The 13,081-nt window shown below is 44.2% G+C and overlaps 1 protein-coding gene across 1 annotated transcript in view; it reads left to right on the forward strand.

The window, feature by feature from the left end:
- The first annotated feature begins 2,018 nt into the window (after nt 1-2,018).
- Nucleotides 2,019-13,081, forward strand: part of HS6ST1 (heparan sulfate 6-O-sulfotransferase 1) — a 201,911-nt gene continuing 190,848 nt past the window's right edge. The window contains exon 1 of the mRNA XM_056358418.1: nt 2,019-2,966. Within this exon, the coding sequence (XP_056214393.1) occupies nt 2,449-2,966 (518 nt within the window). The 5' untranslated portion in view covers nt 2,019-2,448. The remainder of the gene's footprint in view (nt 2,967-13,081) is intronic.

The raw sequence follows: 13,081 nt of genomic DNA on the forward strand, positions 1-13,081 counted from the left end.
TATGTAAACCTCACATATATGCCTGTATTTTACAGACCGTAATACCGATTTCAAAACTTCAAATTGGGTTTATACTATGCTTCTGGATGTAGCTGAACTTTGTGTATAAGAATGACATCATTGTTTCTGGAGTAACCAGCCTACATGAAAAGAGGAAAATCAGAAGCAGACTTTTAAAAGAAAAATTTCAAACAAAATAAATGGTTTGAACACAACATATGATGCTTTTGGGTGCTATAAACATTTTATTGTTACTTGTTTGGGAAGAACTGCATAACTCACTGGGGCTCCACAACTTGTGAATAATGCAGCCATCTCAAAATCTAGCAGATTTATCAGTCACGGTGTTTGAATGAAAATCTGGGATCTCATTTCCTCCTAAGCCCTTATAAATTTGACCCAGTGTTTAACAACGGCTTATCTGCATGCATTCCCTTATACTTGCGTAAAACACAACTTGGATTAAAAAGTGTAGTCTGAGGGGAATATTTTAGTGCTGGATCACTGAAATCTAGTCATAACTTCTATTTGAAAGAGCACCAGAAACTGAAGAAAACTGTCACCAATAGCAATACTTGCAGGAGACATGGTATTTCAGTTAGAGATTTTTGACTAGAAATTAACAATTGTTCATATTATTAATTCTGCATAGACGGTAATTCATGTCTATCGGAAGCGCCAGCATGACTGCCGTTACCCTGCGCCTTGCTGTGCTTTCTGACACGGGGCCATGTTTCATTGCCCATTTACATGCACCAGACGGTGATGTTCTGGGGTTGCCGCGTCGCCCCGTGGCAGTGAACCCCACCGGCCTCCCGGCACCGGCGAAGAACCCGCGCCAGGACCCTTCCTGCACCTGCCGGAAAGGCCTCTGCTCCGGGAAGGTGATGAAGCCCAGCCTTAAGCTCAGCGGCCAGCCTCTGTAGGTCCTTACCGTACTGTTCCTGGATCTCGACCTGCTAACTACTGCCCTACAGAGGACATCGGTGTAAGCCAGCGACGGACCCGGCAGCTCCTGGGTCTTCCAATGTTTTGCTTTACTTGCCAGACCACTCTATAGCAAATGAATTCTGCAGCAGCACCGCTGCCGGGTGGAAGGCTGCCTGGCACACCAGCAGAGCGCTTTTCGCTGGCAAAGTTTTCTGTAAATAACACCTCTGTTGATCTTTGCCTCAACTTCACCTATTATTATTCTCAAATTACATGGCTGCTGGTGGGCACAGGCCATCCATCCTGCTCGCAGCCATCCTCCTCCTCTGTGTGACCAGAGCATTCTCCTGTTGCATCCAGTTGCGACACTGCAACTACAGGCTTGTGGTGTCCCATGTGGCGGCCGCGGCGGGAGCAGACATGTGAGAAGACCTACTGCTATTTCCATGCAAATTTTCTCATTCCTAATAATTGTCGTTTCAAACAGGGAGTAGAAACCTAGCCCCCGAGGAGCACCGGGGCTCGCCTTACGGCACGAATTTTACAGTGGCAGGGAACGCCTGCCCCAAAAGCGGGGGAAGCCTCGGGGCGCCGCAGCCACCTCGCAGCCCACCCGGCTCCGCGGCGCGAGTGATCCCAGCGGCCGCCCCGCGGGTGGCCGGGGCGCCGGGGTCTGAGGCCCCAAGCGGCTGCGGGCTGCGCCGCCAGCCCGAGCCGGGCGCAGCGCGGGCCCGCTGTGTGCCCGCAGCCGGGCGTGCCGGGGCGGCTGCAGCCGGAGCCGCAGCCCGAGCCGGGGCCCGGTGCGTGCCCGCAACCGGTGCCGCAGCCCGATCTGGGGGCCCGGTGTGTACCCGCAGCTAGGCGGGCCGGGGCGGCTGCAGGCGGAACCGCAGCCCCAGCCGGGGCCCGGTGTGTGACCCCAGCCGGGCAGGCCGGGAGCAGGCAGAGCCGCCGGCCCGAGCCGGGGCGCGGTGCGTGCCCGCAGCCGGGCGGGCCGGGGCGGCGCGGCGGCGCTGTGCATGCCGGGCGCGGGGCGGCGCGGGCAGGAAGCGTTCGCTCCCGGCCGAGCCGAGTCCGTGTGCAGCCGGCGGCGGGGGCGGGCGCTGCCGCGCCGGTGCCGCTGGGGCTGGGGCACGGCGGAGCGCCGCGGCGGAGGCAGCGGCGGGATGGGGTTGGCTTCCTGAAGCGGGGGGAGGGCGGGAGGGGGCTGGTGTTGCATTTCGGTCCCTCTCCGCCCCCCTCCTGCTCCGCTCTTCCAAGTTCGCCGCGCTGCCGCGGCCCCTCCGGAGCGGCTGGCTGCGGGCTGCCCCTGCCCCGCTCCCGGCGCTGCCCGCGGCGGGGCGGGCGGGGACAGCGGGGAGCGGAGACGAGCCGGGGAGCGGCCCGCCGCCCCCGGGGAAAGCTCTGCTCCGGGGAGCAGCGGGGGGAGGCGGCTGGCACAGGCGCCGGGCTCTGCCGCCCGCCCCCCGACACCGCCGCCGTCTGCCCAGCGCTGGCAGCCCCGGGAGATGGTGACACATGAAGCGTGCGGGAAGGACCATGGTTGAGAGGACCAGCAAGTTCTTGCTGATCGTGGCCGTCTCGGTGTGCTTCATGCTTATCCTGTACCAGTACGTGGGGCCGGGGCTCAGCCTAGGTTCCCCCAGCGGCCGCTCCTACTCGGAGGAGCTGGACCTCTTTCCCACACCGGACCCGCACTACGTGAAGAAGTACTACTTCCCCGTGCGGGAGCTGGAGCGGGAGCTCGCCTTCGACATGAAGGGCGAGGACGTGATCGTCTTCCTGCACATCCAGAAGACCGGCGGCACCACCTTCGGCCGCCACCTGGTGCAGAACGTGCGGCTGGAGGTGCCCTGCGACTGCCGGCCCGGGCAGAAGAAGTGCACCTGCTACCGCCCCAACCGCCGGGAGACCTGGCTCTTCTCCCGCTTCTCCACGGGCTGGAGCTGCGGGCTGCACGCCGACTGGACCGAGCTCACCAACTGCGTGCCCGGAGTGCTGGACCGCCGGGAGAGCGCCACCGCCAAGACGCCCAGGTACCGGCCCGCCGCCGGCTGCCCCTTCCCCGCTGCCCCCCGGGCCGCCCGCCCCCCGCCTGCCACCCCGGCGGAGCCCCCCGCCCTGTGCGGCGCAGCGTGCTGCTAACGCGCTGTGTCCCAGCCTGCCCTGAGCCCTTCCTCCGCCGCTTCACCTGTTCTCCCCTCCCGTCCTCCAGGCTGTGCCCTGCACCGTCCCTCCGCATTCCCAGGCAAATACACCGCTCTGTCCCTCCCACGTACCCAGCGTACTGCACCCTCAGCCCCTGCTCTCCTGCTCCGGCAGCCTCTGTGGATCCTCTAGCAAGCCTATGTATTTGTGCCACTTGCTCTCTTCTGGAAACGTTTGGTCTTTTATCTCGGACCTCGCTTGCCAGCTTTTAGTATCCATTACACCATACTTTAGCCTCAAGCATCCCTTTGTAAATCGGCTTTGCCCTAACCTGTGCACCCCTTTTGCTCCAGCTCAAATTGTTCTCCAGCGCAACTGAGGAGAGGCACAGCAGCCTGCCAGGCTTCATGCTCACCTCCTGGTTTTACTCCCCTAGTCTGCCTGATAGTTCTTTTGCACGTTGCAGAAAACATTCCTTAAACACCCTTTCATATGTTCCTTGCGGTTTACCTTGATGGGAGACCTGAGGTGAAATCTTTTGGGAAAGGAGCTATCTTGTTCCTTGTTCCATGCATCTCCCTTGCCTGTGCACCAGGAGAGGGAGAGCCATCCTAAAGCACCTCTTGGTGCATCCCGGTTGAACACCCTGTGTATTTCTGCCCTCTTATGCCATGATTTCTCTGCCTTGGTCTCTTTATAAATTATAAGCTTCAGAGCAGTTTTCTGTTTGAAGTACTCTGGTAAAGGCTTGTATTAAGATCTCACAGATCATGTTCTTCTAGCTCAGCACAGGGGTTTTTTTGGTTAGTTGCTATTTTTTTAAACATCATGCACGCCTTCCTTGACATACCAGTGTTTTTATTACGAACTTTGTAATCTCTTTGCCTTAAAAGTTTCATTCTTAAAGGTGTTCAAGACCTTATGGTAACTTCTGCTTATGCCATATGCTTTATTTATATGCGTACTGTTAATACTATACATAATCCCGTTTGTGAAAGTGGCCTTTTAAGAAAGTATATTTTAGCATCATAGTTCTTTTTTTTTTCTCTGTGTTTTTTAAAAGCGATTTTTAATAATTTTTCTTTCATTAGAGCTGTGTGCAATTGCCAGGGTTCTTTATTGTCTCTGTCATGATTGCTGCTGTTTTCAGCCTGTTTCAGTGTTAGTCATCCAAGTACTATGCTCAGATTGCTGTCATGCTGCCTGACCCAGGAGCAGCAACCTCAAGTGCGTATCTAAAGGGCTGAGTATTCAGGCTTTCCTGTGGTCTCTTACTAATAAGGTGCTTGAAACACCTAAAAGTAAAACATCCTCAGCTTCTGGTTGTTGAGATTTTAGTGAAGTGTTGTTAAAGAAAAATGCATAAAGTTCAAATTTGATTTAAAAAAAAATACCCGTTTTGTGAACCTTGGCACTTGGCTAGCAAACCATTAACCTTATATAAAGACTTGTGTGGTTTTGTGAATTGTCTCAGAGCCTTGTGAGCTTCTGTTGGTAATTTTGCATTAAAATCTGCTATGTGTTCAGTATTTATCTATCTCATCCTGTTTAGCAGTTGGTTTTTTGTATAGGTACCTGAGAGCAGGGCACTTCAGCTGAGAAGTAGCAGTGAAATTCCTTACTGCAACTCATAGGAAGTTGAGAACCAGAAGCCTATTGCCTCATCTCAGGTGCTTGTAAATGAGAATTTCTTTGCCATTTGTTTTGGGACATCAGGAACTATATGCTTCTATATGCTACTTCACTATCTTGAATTTTGGATATGTAGGAAAAATAATTAATCCTGTCCCACTCCCTCATGTCTGTGCATATCCAGAGATAGTTCAGCTTAATGTGGTCTCAGTACTTTCCATTAAATCTAAATCAGAACTTTGTGTTCAGCAGTGTAAGAGAAATGATGTGTAATTTTAGATAATATAAGGTTTACCATCTTGGTCTGTTTAACAAAAAACAGAGTTCACTGTTGATTGTATCCTGGGGATGGTTTTGGTGCAATGAAGATCTGCTGGTTATTTTAGTAATACTGTCCTAGGATCCTGCTCTGTTGTACTGCAGTCCAGTTTAGTACGCACCGTCGCCAAACTGTTATTTCATGGCTAAGAAAATTGGGAATAAGAGACAAGCCATGCTTGTTTAAAATAAAAATATGATGTATTTTCTTTGTTAGAAAAAGGATAGTCTTGTTATGTCCATTACAATAAGAGCAATATAACTTTATTTCTCCATTGTGAATGTTGGATTTCTTATGTTGAAACAGAACATGGTTTTACATAAGGCATATGCTAGAGAGGCTACTGTTTTATAATGCAGCTGAACTATGAAAACTTACCTCCTTTTGGAAAAGAAAAAAAAATAAGAAAAAGGAGTGGCAAACAACTATTGCAACAGGGTTAACTCGGAGTCTAATAGTATCTACTCAGGGTTTTGGAGTGTGGTCTTCAAATTCAGCTTTTAAACCTAATGTACTGGCCTATGCATTTGCCACTTAATGCGAAGTTTAAATCGTTGTGCTACCAACTATATGTTTATCCTCCAAAACAAAACAGCTATCTTGTGATTACAGATAAATCTGCCTTCTAGTGAATGTTGGAAAGCATGAAGGTCATTCGGTATTGCCCACATGTACAAATCATGAGCTTAAAGCTGTTAACTTTGTAAGGAATGCAGTTTTGTCACTGCACAGTGCCCTATTGCACTACATTCCATAACCTGTGCATGGTACATAAATTTACAATGCGATTGCTCTTTTTATTGTTCTGCTGTTCTGTGTTAGACTTAATGATTAGGAGCCCTACATTGCCCAAGACTGCAATTTTTTTTTCTTCTTTCTTTTGCATTGTTGTAGTAAGCAGTTAGAGATGGGTGTTTTAGCTGTAATGGGTCAGCACTCTACCAAAAAAAAAAATAAATCAAATTACTGTTTCTCATCCCCCTCCTGCCCCCCCAACTAGTGACTTTCTCTGTTTTGTATTCAGAAGACTTCTGGACAGGCACTTCTTGAAGCAAATGTTATGTTTTATACACAGCCAGTAAAAGAAAGAGATTGATTTGTTTGGGGGCTGTAAAACTTGGGACTCCAAGGAACTCTGAAGCTGGCTATGTTTATCAGTTAAAGTGCTTGGCTGCAGTTTTCTTCATGGCTGTAGTAGAGGGCAGATTCCAAGATTTTGGGATTGGAGGCCTATTTATTCCTTGTACTGTTAGGCATAAATAACCACTGCAAAATACTTTAAAAGCAGTAATACTAGGATGCGTGCTTTGAGTCATCATGATGGTATTTCAGAAAGCAGTTTCTGTGAACTGCTCCCTTAAATTTGTCTCACCTAAAACTGCAGGAGAACTAATCTCTTAAGTTGATTCTGAAAAAAAGCCAAACTCAATTCTTTAATTTGACTTCCAGAATTAGAAAAATCTGTGCAGTGCTCCACTAGTAACTTGTCTGTCACCTCTGTTAAAGGATTGAATGAGAGCCCTTGGAAGTGTTGGAAAGGTTCCCTTGTTAGCCTCTGGAGGAAATGTGATTCAGTGCCCTTCTGGCTGCATCCTTCTTCCATGCTCCTAACATAAGAGCAGAGCTAGATGTTCTGAAGTTGTCCTTGTAGGACACTTCATGCATGAGCTTAACTCTGATGTAATATGCTGCAGAAACAATAAAACAAATAAATCACACTGAAGGAATCGGACGTGTTTCCTCTCAAAAAAAACCAACCAACCCACCAACAAAACCAACAACTCAAACCCAAACAACCCAGGCTTTGTTGTTATCCTACTGGTTTCTTCTGCCTCATGAAAACAAGAGCATTTAAGAAGGCATTTTCCTGAAGATACATAATTCATGTGCGAAGGATTTTAAGGCTCCTTTAAAACTACAATTTGTGCAAGCTCCCTGTTGCTGTGGAGAACCCATGTACTTGGTGGAGTGCTGGAAGGGCATTGCTGGCTCTGTGCTCCCGCCGCTCACATGCGTGCTCTGCATTCTGTTATGCTGTTTCAAGCACTGGGTAGATTTTTATTTTTTTTAATTTTTTTTTAATGCAGCACCTCAAGACACTGGCTTAGTCTTGGCTTTGTGTATGTGTTTCGATGCTAGTCTGTCATAGAAGTTTGGTTTCTGAGTTCATCTATGGACAAAAAAAGTGACAGTAGTATTTCTTGGTGATTGTGAAAGTATGTGTATGCTTCCAATTTCAATACTCTTTTTTTTTTTTGTTCTTTTTTTTTTTTCCTTTTTTCCCTCTCAAGATTTCATATGCTTTAGAAATAAAAAAATCGATACTTTTATGTAAGAAATCTATGGCAGGTTAGTAAAACCTGCCGTTAAACAGATCAGCCCAAGTTTTAGAATCTTTCTGGTAAGCTATTTAAAGCTTATGTTTTGGGTTAGGTTTGTTTTTTGGTTTTGGGTTTTTTTTTAAGAAACCATTAACAGGGCTCAGCAGTTTGTTAGTTTGATTTTTTTGAAGTGTGAACTTTCACAGCTTCCAACCACATATCTGTCCCTTTGCAGGGATCTGTTCTTGATGAGGATTTTATTATATGTGTGCTTAGGAGCTGCAGAGACACATTGTCAAGAGACCAACTGTTTGAGAATGAAAGGCTTTACCAAATCATTTTTATAATATTAGGACTTTTTAAAAGCTTAGGCTTATCATTCTTTGTGGATCTGTGTGTATGCTGGGGGTTGTGAAATACCTGTCTGCAGAGCAAGGGGCATTTTATCCACTCACTAGTTCGACTCAGACTTATTTCCCCACTAATCTTTAAGAGAAACATCAATATATAAGGCTATTTTCGGTAGCCTGAGTCTTCTCTCAAATCCTTAGCATGTGGAGTATTTTAAAGCCTACTCTCTGACATGAGACCTTTTGCATCTGGTTGTGCTCACCCATAAAGCCAGGTTGGTCTTTCAGAGCCAAACAATTCTGAAGGGCCCGATAGTTTTGTAGTGACAATCTTCGAATGTGACATAAGTGACTCAAAGTCACTCAAAGTTGGAACTCTTCAAGTAGCTGCTTTAAGTTTAAGGTACTGTATGTCTCTGAGCTTAAGAGTTTTGGCTAGTATACTAGGTTTAATTACTCTGCCAACAAAAGTAAAAAATAGGAAAAGCGAAAGGATGTGTCCTTAGATATGTTCCTGCTTGAGTGTATTCTTACACTAACCTGGCTTTGCAAACGATGCATTTGGCTGTTTTTCATTAATCTTTAAACAAAAGTTGCATCATAACATAGTAATTTTGGTTTTTCTGCTTAGAAGTTTGCAAACACTCTTTAGATAGACCTCAGAATTTGCCTTTTTGCCCTTATCATATCCCACTCTACAAACAAAAATGTATGCTATTCTGAGTAAAACCTGTGCTATCACTTTTTTAAAAAAAAACAAACAACAATTCAGAAATAATTATTTTTAAAGAGATGTTTTGAATTTTATTAATAGCTGAACTGGGTGCTTTCATATATACTCCCAGTATAATGACAGTTTTTAAGAAACAATCCTCTGCAGATGCACAGCTGATGTATTCCACCACACTAGTGCATGCCAATTTTTTGGGGTTAATTACTTGGAGATTACAGTTTGTAATATTTTATGTGAAACGTCTTGGCCAAAGCAATGCCATGCTCTGTTTTCAGGGCTCTGCTGAATGGTCCTATTTTGTCAGTTTGAAATGGCAAATAGAGGGCCTGTATCACTCACTGAATAATTTTTGTGTGTATGTGTGCATCTCTTCCAAACTAATGTGACCCTGAGCAATTTCACCTTGTGAACTTTGTGTTGCATCTTGAAAGAAATCTGTGATTTAAGAAAATTGATGTGATTTAAGAAAATTGGAGTTTATTAGTAGTGTAGGGGCTTTAGGTGAAAAATAACCTGTGATGTGCAAGTGTGTGAATTTGATGTTGTCTGATAGAATAGCTGCAGATTTACCTGGTGTGACTGAGTAGGGCATGCCTGAGTGTGTGTGCTGAGGCCTCTTCCCTGCAGAAAACTGAAGATCTGTAGTTGGATATTAGGATGTGAACTCGAAGAGGTCATACTGCCTCTTAAGAAAGCATTGCTAGAGGAGATTATGTTATAACTTGGAGCTTATTACAATACTACCATCCCTCTGGGCCATCTGTTCCTTCTAGGAAGGAGGAAGAGATTAGCCTCCTCTTGTGGCCTCTTCCTTCATTGATTTGCAGGGTTAGATTTAATGGGTGTTTTCAGCAGTCAGCAGAAGCTTTTGGCAGCCTGTTGTAGAAATTGGAGGAGCGTAACCTGGGACCCGTTTTCTAGAAAGTAATTCAGGATATGCGAGCCCAGAGTTATTTAAGAAAACTTCATTTCATAGGTTAAATTGATGTGCCTTACCTGAGTCATATTTGGATGCAATGCTCGTCAGAGTCCTTGCCAACATGTTCCTGACCCAAATGTTAGTCACAACAGTGACAAGCAAAGCCACAGAAGAATCATGACAGACATTAGTCAAAGGGGTTGTGGCTGTGGTATTCTTGTTACTGTGACCTGGAAGCAAAGAGTAACTGTACGGAGAGAACACGCTGATTTAAAATTCATTTAGGCATATCTGGCTTATTGAATGTATCACACGCATTCTGAGTCTCCCTACTGTACACTGTGCTGTCTTTTACAGTTTATGTCTTTTGTACATCTCAAAAAGTGGGAAAGCAGCATGGGCAGTTGCCTTCAGTCATTCATGGAACCAAGGTCACTGATTCATGTCTCTTTATTTTAAACTTCCAGTTATTTGGCAGCAGCTTTACCAAATTGTGGTAGTAATGCTTTAAATAGGTAACATTTTGTCAGTGAATACTTGGGCTCATGCATGCTTTAGAAAGGCAAAGTGACATAGTCTTAACTCCACAAAGCTCATCTTTGTATTTCCAGAAAGTATTAAAGCAGGGAGAAGTTTTCCATTATTGGCTGAAACTGTGCTTTGTCAAGCAAAGCTGAAGCATGGTCTTTAATTCCTAATAATCACAAATGTGATAGCTGCCAAGTCAAGATTTTTTGATGGAGTCGTGCTTGATGTGAATGGAAGGGAAGGATGCTTAAATATTGGAAGCAAATGTCATCCTAAACAAAGATGTTAGTGTGTTTAAAGAGTATATGAAGTACAGGAGGAACACAGAGCTGAAGTCATCCATTACAAATTCTCTTGTTTCTGAAATAGTGGTTTACCTTAAAAATAAAAAAACAATTTCTACTTTAGAAAAAGTAATTAAAATAGAATTGATGAGGAAAAAACCACTAGCGTAGATTCAAGGCGACACAGTTTCTGTAATCACTATTTGGTGTATTTTTGTTCACCCTTCTATTTCCGTAACAGAGCACTCTGCTAAGAATCCAATCTTTAGAATCTCTCTGAAGAGTCCTTTGGAGATTATTGCCACAAAGACACAAAGTGTGTTAAACACCTTTGTACTGTAGCACGTCAAGCTTCAGATCTGAAGAGGATGCTTCAGGCAGTCTTGTATGTTACTGCCAAAGGAGGAGCTATTTACCGATGCAAGGCTATTGGAGCCTGAGATGTCTCGTGACTGGAAAAAGTGTTTTCAGGAAAGGTGCATGCAGAGAGACGTCAGATGAAAAGCAAATAATATGCTTAATGGGATTTAGTTGTTTCTAGTTGTATTAAATAGCACACATCCATTCATTTCTGTGTTTAGCCTCAGAAGTATGATGTACTATACTGAATGCTGCCTCATCCACAAACTGCTCAGTAGACCTAAGGATATGAAATATTCTTGGGCATCTCTGTTCTGATGACGCATCCAGAGAGGATTAAGAATCTCCTGTTGTCCACCTCTAACTGTAACCGGAACTTCTTAGCAGTACTAATTCTATAGCTCTTTCCCCTGTATAACTCAAAGCCTCTTACAAAGTATACGGTAAATAGCACCCGGTGTTCCATACATTCACAACCTAAAACAACTCTTACTGATCAGTCTTAGAGCTGGCTTTGACCGTAAATCTCAGAATTTTATATTAATGTACAGACTTTTCCTGTCCAGTGACTTTGTCTCTTTCAGAAGCAACTGGTTTCTTAGCATGTTATTACTACTTTGCTCTGTACTTCCTTCCACCTTATTAATGGTAAATTCTACATAATAGCTCACCTATGTTTTTATAGAGGAAATATTTCACAATTTCCTGCCAATTTAAACAAGAAAACAGCGATTTGCAATTAACTTTTTATGGCCTGACTCTGTGTTTTGCTTCATAACTAATCTCCAGCCTATTAAGCAGAGATTCTTTGATTACACCTCACTGTAGACTGAAATATTATCATTTCTTTTATGGAGCTCTTCTATGCGAGTGGGGAGACCTCTGAGCTTCCTGAGCTGCCTTTGCATTTTTGTTTTTAAATTATACCAAATTTCCTTTTTGGATAACATTACTCTTGAAGTACTAACAAGATGATTTAAGATTTTCTGGCCAAATAAGCACTGCTTAGAGTTTCAAAATGCCTGGTGACTTTTCATTGTCTGATTTCAGATACCTTGAAAGGGGCCTGGTTTCTGGACAAGTGTTAGAGAAGTAGAAGTGCTGCCTTTTAAAAACTCCTTCCATGTATTGGAGTTACCCTATTTTAGCTTTGGTTCTTGAGTTAATTAGTTGTACACATGTATAAGATACCTGATTACAGAGAAATAGTGACTTTTGAAGGAAGAATTTGTTAAGTGCATGCATTGTTCTTTCCTTTCTATTTTAAACAGCTAAAAGAAAACAGTCTTTTTTGTATTTTTTCCTCTCAGGTCTCTCAGAAAGTTTAAATGTCCAAATAAATACTGTAAAAATAGAATTGACTTTTTTGTTTAAACTAACAGCTCTTGCTGCCGTGACCCCCTTGCTCTCAGTAAAGATTTTAGTTAGGATACCTGTGACCCTGTATCAAAGCGTTGGGGAAAAAATCAATGCCTCATAGCTAAGACAAACAGCAGCAGCATGCTGACTCACCAGTTTCCTGACAGGTTTTGCTTTCCTAGTGGAGATGGAAAAGAACAAGGAGCATAAGAATTGCAGAGTATAATCATAATCAGCCAACCATCCCTTCTGTTAACGTGCCTTAAATCATAAAAGACAGGATTACCTTCTGTTCTTTGCCTCTTTCTTTTCTTTTTCTTGCCACCTGTACCTTTTTTTAGGTCTTTGAAAGAGAAAATACATATGTGACTTGGGTAGTTTTGCAAGGAGGAAGTCTGAACGGTTTTATCCTGACTGTTGACGCAAGTACAGTAGGGGTCATTTAGATTAAAACCCCCATTAAGGGAAATATTCATCCATTGTGTACTGTACATGACAGCTGGTACATATGCATGGGAGCTCTTTAAGATAAGGAAGTGCCTTAGCATCTTTTCTAGGGAACAAAACTGGAACTTCTTGTCCCAAGCATCTGAGTGGAGTTTCCATCACTGACTATAGTGTTGTGGTTGCTGTCATTATTTGCAACACATCCAATATAAATAACCTTGAGCCTTTTTTTGATCCGAAGTTTTCCTTTGATTGATTTGACCAGATTTTCATATATGTTTAAAATAGCATCTTTCAAGTGTATACATAGCCTGACTCCAGTAGAGCCTTAGACCTGGGCAAAGACTTCACCACTATTTTCACCATTATTGTGGTAAGGGCATGTATTTTTAACAGACATAATGTGTTATTGTATCAGAATTCCTACTGTTGCTACTGGTAGCTTTGATTTTGAAATGTAATATTGTGCTGAAGACTAATGACTCAGTATTGCCCTTTTTAATTCAAACCATTATTCAGGCACAGCATTTAATCCTGCTCTTTCTCCTGTACTTTGCAAACAGGCTTTGTCTGAGCAGTGTGTTATTTCTTCATAATATCTGAACAGCCTTTATTTTCTGTTCTGTGAACTGACACTTCCCTCCAGGCTGGCATCTTCTGGCGTCTTGATGACTTCAATACTACCTTCCTGAACCTGATAACTGAAATCTTGCTCTTTCACTTTAGAGATTTTTTTGCTGCCTAACCCTTC

Source organism: Falco biarmicus, chromosome 13, assembly GCF_023638135.1.
Source record: "Falco biarmicus isolate bFalBia1 chromosome 13, bFalBia1.pri, whole genome shotgun sequence".
Taxonomy (NCBI): domain Eukaryota; kingdom Metazoa; phylum Chordata; class Aves; order Falconiformes; family Falconidae; genus Falco; species Falco biarmicus.